The following is an 8,702-nucleotide window of genomic DNA, read 5'->3' as shown; positions in this document are numbered from 1 at the left end:
TATTTGTTTATTTGATCGGTGTTTTACGCCGTACTCAAGAATATTTCACTTATACGACGGCGGTCGGCATTATGGTGGGCGGAAAGCGGGCAGAGCCGGGGGAAACTCATGACTCATGCAGGTTGACTTGATGTGCTGCAGCTTGACTGTTGTCACTGTTCTCAACCAAGTGAAATAAACACAAGCACAAATCCACACCCAAAAGATGTTGCCTTGAACTGAGACCACTCATTAAGTCAATGGCCAGAGTTGAAAGGTAGGATGTTAAAAAAAATTGATGACCCAACAGAACGATTTTATACCGCGGCTTGCCACGGCTAACAGCAATTATATAGTACATGTATCTCAGTAATAAGGTTATCAGGATTATGTAAGGATGCTGTCTGCACACCATACCATGGTGAACAGATAGCCTCATACATGTCACAGGAATATACATTGTATTGGTAGGCCCTAACTTCCCCAGGCTATGTATGCAAGCACTAGCTTATGGTAAGGGCATGTAAATTTTCCCTATGACTTGTTAGATCATGGATTTGTGAGGACACTTTGCCATAAAACATTAAACACACCAAATTAGGTAATATATGAGTGTATTTGGGGCAAAAAAGATAATAAACAAACATCAATTCATTTTTATAAAAACACAATCATTTCATATGTACGTACTCTGTTTATTATACATTAATACAAAGTGGACATAAAACAATTAAAAATATGCCTTAAACATTATTTATGGTACAATTTACTATGATGATACTGTAAAGAACACATTCATTGTGTGTAATATTACTGAAACCTTGATGATAAGCTTACATTGGAAATAGTAGAAAAGAAATCTTTCTCACACCTGACATAGGTGCACAAGGGTGTGGTATTTTACACCTAAACCTATTTACACTGTATCTGACAGAGGAGCCGATCAGTAATGATTCTGACTGTCTCTATCAGACTGCCGGTCAAGGTGGGTTATGTTTGTCTGAGTCATATGACATAACAAGGATAACCTAGAAACAAGTAGTAAATGTAAGTGAAGTAAAGGTGATGACTGACTACTGCATACACAAAAACAGAGATGCCTTGAACCCTCTACAAATCCAGTTAAGTAGAACTTCTGGTGTGGTTTAAAAACAAAATCTATAAGATTTTTAAGACTAAAATGTATAGTTCAGATAGTGGCACTCATGACCATAGAAATTTGAAAAAAAAAAAAAAAAACTCTCCATTTATGACCTTTCTCTTATATGCCAAAACATGTGGTTTTGGTTGGAATTAATGCACTTGTATTCAGAGGTAAGCATAACCAAGGGAGCAGGATGCCTATAATACAGCTTGACCCTATAGATCCTATAATTTAGTATTATAAAACAGAATTTATCAACTTTACAAAAGATGATTTGTCTTCCAGTAAACAAGCAGATAGACAGGTGAAATGAACTGAACCTGGAAAGCGGTCGCTTTCTGCTACAAGTATAAAATAAAACGAATCCGCCACACTTCAATGCACGCCATCATAGTCAATAGAATACTCAAGCAGCTAAAACATCAGTATGTGCATTATGTAGCAATTTAATGCACACACACAGTGTTTTTGTACTTGTCATCCACATATGCATTACAGATGAAACATATAACTTATCATTAAACAGTATGTACAGATCTAAAAAAAAAATTTACAAAAGAACTGATAATATATGGTATGAATAACAAGGTTGGTTTTTAAAATAATTTGATCAAAAAACTTGTAATTTGGCTGTGAGAACTCCCAAATGATATAACCAGTGTTCATATTGTTCTGACAAGAAAGTCCTCACCCCCAAAAAAATGTAAGACCTGACAAAGAATGTTCACACTCTCTATCTATAATCACCTGTAGAGTTCCACATCTACATAGTGTAGAAGTATAATGACAAATCCTACCAAATTCTATATACATATTCATGTGATTTATTTGGTAGCTGTTTGATACCTTTCAGAAGTATTGAAGGGTGGAGGAAAGCAGTGTTTGTAGTGACGAACTTTCCCACGTTAGACCATGTGTTAACAACCACATCCTGTCATCAAGGCCCCATGAACAAATTCTTTGTCTGAAGTTGGGATAGAAACTGCACCTCTACATATAGATGAATGTTGTTCAAAGTCAAAGTATCCAAGCACCACCTGGTGGCTGTTTGACTATATGTACAGAGTGGTATGAACACGTGTAAATCATGGCAATGTAATATTTTCAATGCTGGGGATAACTTACATGTACACACAACAATCCATACACTTTGTTACATAGACAGACCTTGAAACGAAATTTTTGCAATCCATTGGAGAAATTATACCACTGCTTCTGAACTTTGTTTATTTTAAGAATATATTTCTTGATCGTTGTTTTGATGAGTACAAGAAACCAGAGTGTCTGTGGTAATCCACTGACCTTTGGCAAGTTACTAGTGAACTTTAAAGTGACCTCCCTATATGCAAACCATGTTCTACCACAGACTTTGCCAGGGCCTCTTGGAATAGATTGTTCCTAGAAAAGTACACCCCTGGCTTAAAGTGGAAAAACGGCCTATGACGCTGACTTAACTTCTGATGTCCTCCACTTGTACAGGTTATGTACAGTTGGTACCGGACATATTATTATTATGAAAGAGGAACAAATTATTTTGTTCAATAACAGATGGCTATTCTCCCTAACTGATTAAATTTAATATAACAAACTTTCTTCCCTGGCAAACACAAGTTACCAGTCATTATCAAAATAAAATCAGTTTTATTAAGAAGTTGAAGTTTTCCAGTGAAAAAACAACACACTATTCCCTGTATGTAACATTGCTAATTGAAAGAAAAATAGCTCATGTCAACACCATGTCATATGATGTCATTTCTGTTACTATAAGATATCTAATTGTGAACAATGGCTGTCTAGGTTCCTGCAATATATCTATCACCCTACAACTGTCTCAACTTGGCCAGTCTGCTTGATAACTCGTCCTGGAAGAAAAAAAAGAAAACATGAATGATTGAGTTTATTAGTTGACACTGTTACACACTTCTGCAATTTACAATCACTATGATAACTCCTAGAAGCTGAGAGAATTCTTGATGAAACAAAAAAAAAACCTACAAATAAAATTAGAACACCTAACTTCGCATGCCGTCATGTGGCGAGCTATTCTGGATTAATTCCAGACTGATCAACCAATATACAACTGATAACTTTAGATGCAACAAGCATCCCGCATAATAAAAGGAAGAAACAAGCAGGTGAACATCTTTAACTTTTATGTATCACCATACGAACAAGCTTAGAAATGGCCGTTTTTTAATATGTGCTACCCTCTTCAACAGAAAGATGTGTAGAATGACAAAAATCAATCCCAACTGACTCTTCCCTGACATGAAGCCAATGTGTCAGCATGAACTTGATGGGATTAGAACAGCTCAAAATATCTTGTTCTACAATGACAGGTGGAAAATTTCCTTGACAGATGACACTCTAAACCACATCCTTCAGATAAAACTGTAGTTATCCTGCCCGACTGTCAGTGAGTAGGAAAAAAGAGTTTTTAGTTGTCCTTCCAGACTGTCAGTGAGTAGAAAAAAAGAGTTTTCGAGTTTGAACTCATTTATGGCTGAAAAAAGTCATAGTTCAATGTGAATTGAAATGTTTTTGCAACTTTTTCTGATTACATCTATCATAGCATAGGTGTCTGAGAAACGTTTCAAACAAGTTATTTAGAGTGGATGAACAATGAAGGAAACTGAGGAGTTGAACATATGTGAACTTAAGAAGTTCCTAAAGGAAAGGTGTGTCATTTTTACATCTGGAACACAGATACGTGACAGGTGATCAGTAAATATATGCTAATAAAAGCTGCCAAACATTTTTAACAACCCACATGATAAGGGAGGGCCTTTTCTTAATCTTTGACTTTGATCTTAACACTCGCAAAGTCCCCTGTAAGAACTTCCTGAATTCGTAGCTGACACCTTGACACCCACAAGAGCCTTGGGCTTTCCTTACCTGTTCCTGAGAAGCTTGAGATGACTGTGTGGATGCTCCTATTGAGGTTGTCTGAGCTGATGGAAGATCCATGTTTAACTCCAGCCTGCAAACACATAGCCAACTTACAGCTATCATCTCTACATCAACATCATGAATGTCAAATTTTGTACAATCAATTACTTCCATCTTAGTCCGTCACTCAGACATTTTGTGTGTCAAGTGACTCAGCTTTAACAAGTTAGTGCGACTTGTTTAGAAAAGAGCCCACCCAGTATTAAGCTCGGCACCATGGAAACTTCAGCAGTTTTGATAAAAATTGAAGAAAACACAATGGAGAAAAAAAATATGGAAAAAGACCGGATGAGCATCAGAAGCCCAACCACCAACCAATGAAAATGTTTTATAAACATAAACAGAATTATCCCCATTTTGAGGACATGTTTTGTGAGATTTCTCAGTTGAAATTTTGGTTGGCATTTATCTTAAAAATCACCCTGCTTTCTTTTGTTTGTAAATAAATCACTGCACAGTAATATTTGTTTTTACATCTGAAATAGTGCCTCACCTGGCACAGTCCCACCTATGGTTTAACATTAATGACATTCTGCTGAATAGTATTGCACTTGTTTGTATCAAGTGAAATGTAACGCAACAGGCTTTAGTACATTAGTAGGAACCACTAATACAGTACCTTGTGTCCAGTCCTTAACTCAACCTCAGAAAATTATTTAAATTTCTTTTCGGGCCATTTCTTTCCAAAATGACCTTATCTACATCAGAAAGGCAGGAAATAAAACAAATAACATCAGTCAAAATCTGCCTTAAAATTTGTTGGATTAGACAAATGATATGGAACCAACATCTTTCTATACTTCTATGCCTGAAATATGGATAATAGCATTGACTGCTGGGGTACAGGCTTGTTGACTTACCCTGCCTCATCTGCCACCTCCTGCATGAGACTGTCTACTTGGCCCTGGGGTGCTGTCAGCGTAGACGAGGCACTCATCGTGTTCTCCATCACCTGAGACTGCACATCTAGGTTCTCAAACTGAGTCTCAAAGCGGTCCATTAACTGAGACACCTACATGTGCAAGGAGAAACAGTCATGACACTATACAATACGCATGTTTCAAGATATGACGTTATGACGACAGAGTGACGTCCCTTTATGATATGACATCGTCACTTTACGGCACAGTAGGGCCAATCTGGTAATTTTAACATTGGGGTGGTATATAGAATATAGAGAAGTAATTGAAAGGATTACACTGATCTTCTGAATTGTGTTCAGGGGTGAATTAGCGTTCCCCCAATATTGCACAAAACATGATGTTCTGTCTATACTTTGATTTAAACACGATCACTGCCATGTTAAAAGATAGGCAAGTAGCCCTACTGTGCCGTAAAGTGGCGACGTCTTTTTGCACCAAGACGTCATTCTGTTATCATAATGGCGTAACTCGAAAACTGCATATTGTTTGCCTTCTTGGTGCTGCAAAGTAAAGTATCAAGTTATCATGCTTATAGAGATGGGCCCAAGTCAGGCACACCATCAGGGGAGCAGGTAAGTACATCCATACCTCAGGGAGAGAGTGAGTGCTTGGGGTTTAACGTCGTACTCAACAATTTTTCAGTCATATGACGACGACCTCACGGAGAGAAAACTCAGAGACATCAGAAACTTCACACAACCACTATACAAATAGTTCCCCTGTTTTTTCATTTGGTTTTGAAATGAATGTTCTAACTAAACTTTTAACAATTGTTGGATAGATGTATATCAGTTTATCTTTTTTACTATGTGAAAAAATATCCCTGCCATTTGTATCGAGTTCTGGAAAAACTGGCAGTTCACAATGAATTCTTACCTTCTCTAAATTCATACTCTTCATTGCTGATTCCATAGATTTGACCACTCCAGCCATAGAGGAGGTTACCTTCCAACAGAACCAATGCAAAGTGATACAACAATCCCAAAACACATAAACTGATCCTTGAAGACTAAACACTTGTTATTCATTTATTTATTTATTTATCTGATCGGCGTTTTAGGCCACGCTCAAGGATATTTCACTTAACAATGGGGACCAGAATTACGGTGACAGAAAACCGAGCAGAGCCCAGGGAAAACCCACGATCATCCACAGGTTGCCATAAACACCATGGTATCGCTGTGTGTGTAAATGTAACAGAACTACTGTTTTGAGAATAAAACTGCACATGCATAATATGTATGATGGTATCTGTACAACTGGGAACAATACTTGCTAAAAACGAGTCGGACAAAGCAGTGTGCTATTTTTCTTACTACATTACCTTTTCTGTATAGCTGTGCTTATAAAGTAAAGAGGTAGTTCAAAGAACTCCCTGATAATAGCAGAGAATGATTTCAGTTGGTTTTACACCATTTAGAACCAGCTTGTGTAGTCAGGAAATGTTGAGCCAGGACGCACATGATTAACTCACCTGTTTCATTGTCACAGCTGTCTGCACTCTCTGAGAAACAGCGTCTATCCGGGCACTCATTCGCCGGAAATTCAAAGCTTGGTTCTTTTGTCGTATTGAGTTTTCTGCATGGATTTTGGCACCCTCCATATTTCCTTTCTGTATAGCCTGTTTTATTCAAAGTAATATGTAATTTTCATATGCAATCAAATAATTCTACATTATGAATCCCTAAAAACACTTGTACATGAAATTTAACATAATAAGTATAGCTGGCAAAAATAATGACAAAATTTGAGAAGTGAACAATACATGAATCAATCAGCTTATCATAGAAGATGCTGGGTAACACACAGCATTCTGAAAAGAGAATGATTCAAGCATGAAATAATTCAGTTCTGAATTACAATAAAGTTTGAAACTTACCTTTTTTAACTTGACTTTTTCTTCTTTTTCACTTTTCTCACATTTCTTAGCATTTCTTTCTAAATCTTTGGCAGCAAATTTCAGGTTGAATAGATGTTCTATCAGGTTAAGGAAAGGACTTACAGATCATATATGTATATCACAAACAGAAATTGGCATATAATCACAGGAAGCAATTGCAGCAATTTGCAAGAGAAGTGGTCTAATTCCTATGTCCGTGCTAAATGTGTCTTTTACGGGAAAAATACACACTGACTGCATGTATGAATGGCAAAATGTGTTGGACAGCATCGGTAGAGGAGATATGTGTCAAAATTGGTGCCAGAATGATGTATTTAGAGTCCATTCAGCATTGTTGAGGTGGAGTTAGGCAGGACGGCATTTCCAACCTTTACTTTTTATAAGGAGCATAGCATGGTATAAACATGGGTGACCTACTAATCCAGTAGAGCCGGTGGCTCAGTCATATCTGTCAGAAGTTTTGAAGTACTGGATGCTTTCACATGTTAGAGGCAGTGATTTCAATTGACTGAAGAATCTGCTTTTCGAAGTAAACATTTGAGAAGCGGTTCAACAACAGACACAGTCACCATCCAATACTATACAAATCCCTAGCAGTCTCTACATTTTAAAAAATGAGTGAATCCTTGGGGTTTTACGTTGTACATTACAATTTTTCACTGATAAGATGAGGAGGAGTGATTAGGTGCGTGTAGTTACTGTGTAGATATACTGTGTCTCCTTGACGGCGAGTCCATGCCACCAAAGTGTTGCCGTCACTGAAGTAACATGCCGACGACACCAGACATGACACCCTACCCAGTCACTAACCTCTCAGTGTGGCAGCCACAAGTACCATTTTTAAAGTCACTGGTATGACCTGACAGGATCAGTTCAAAATGTCCACTAGCAAAAACACCCTGTATCTGAACACCCTTTACCTAAATGTCACTCCCTGTAAGCCTAGATATGTTTGGAAGTACAGGTATGTGACAAATATCAGCAAATATCAACTATGTATAATCTTTGTCAGAAATATCAAATCCATTTCTCTATTCAACAACAATCATATTTACATGCAATCAGTTTACAAACTTTAAAGTCCAGAAATAATTTTAAAATGTGCATTTTACAATAGCAATATTTAGCAACATTTATAGGTTGCTAAAATATATATATATATACATAGAGCACATACAGAATTCATACCATACAATCACAGCCCATATGACGCTAGCTTGAATATGCATTATATAAAGAAGGCGTTTAGGTAGAGGGCATTCTGGCTACAGGGCGTTCTGACTTTCATTCGACCTGGCCTGGGTTTTATCCTGGGCCTCTCAATATGATTTCTACAGTTTAGTTCTTAAACATTATATTATAGCTGATGCAAATTTTCATTTACTTTCATTGTATTAAGCTGTGCGAACTCAATCAAAAATGGATTACAATTCGAATATCAGTCAGTTATTACATTATATCAAAATAAGTAATGTGTATGGTAAACGGTGTAACTGGTATAAAATTGTAGTCGTAGATTTACACTTAACAGTTCAAGAAATCAAAACACATCATACATGTACAACCAGCCAGCCAGCCAGCCAGCCATAGTCGAAAAAGGATACTTTCCATTTGTGACATTTTCTTCGTTTATATCAGCGAATCCTCCGTGTGGTACCTAAAAATCAAAAACTCAGATATGAGACACAAACGCTCTGTGACGCTTTACTCCGTGTATTGGTGATGAGTATTTCCCTTGTGACAGATTTCCTAATTCCAACAGCGGAAGTCATGAAGAATGACGTCACACTCATAACCGGAAGCACGT

At 37.2% G+C, this 8,702-nt stretch overlaps 1 protein-coding gene across 1 annotated transcript; it reads right to left on the bottom strand.

The window, feature by feature from the left end:
- Nucleotides 1-594: 594 nt before the first annotated feature.
- Nucleotides 595-8,647, bottom strand: LOC135468349 (charged multivesicular body protein 1b-like). Its single transcript, XM_064746554.1, has 7 exons — nt 8,500-8,647; nt 6,875-6,972; nt 6,470-6,616; nt 5,872-5,940; nt 4,933-5,084; nt 4,019-4,103; nt 595-2,985 (listed from the first exon to the last, which is right to left on the bottom strand). The coding sequence occupies exons 1-7, from the start codon at nt 8,513-8,515 to the stop codon at nt 2,944-2,946; spliced, it is 609 nt and encodes a 202-aa protein (XP_064602624.1). The 5' UTR covers nt 8,516-8,647; the 3' UTR covers nt 595-2,943.
- Nucleotides 8,648-8,702: the final 55 nt, after the last annotated feature.

The sequence above is a fragment of the Liolophura sinensis genome, chromosome 1 (genome assembly GCF_032854445.1).
Source record: "Liolophura sinensis isolate JHLJ2023 chromosome 1, CUHK_Ljap_v2, whole genome shotgun sequence".
NCBI lineage: Eukaryota > Metazoa > Mollusca > Polyplacophora > Chitonida > Chitonidae > Liolophura > Liolophura sinensis.
This window is presented reverse-complemented; position numbering and strand designations above follow the sequence as displayed.

Coding starts and splice junctions, on each gene's coding strand:
- LOC135468349 (XM_064746554.1), bottom strand. Junction 4,104..4,932: donor GAGGTGGCAGATGAGGCAGG/GTAAGTCAACAA, acceptor ATGTGTTTGCAG/GCTGGAGTTAAACATGGATC. Junction 2,986..4,018: donor CTCAAGCTTCTCAGGAACAG/GTAAGGAAAGCC, acceptor TTTTTCTTCCAG/GACGAGTTATCAAGCAGACT.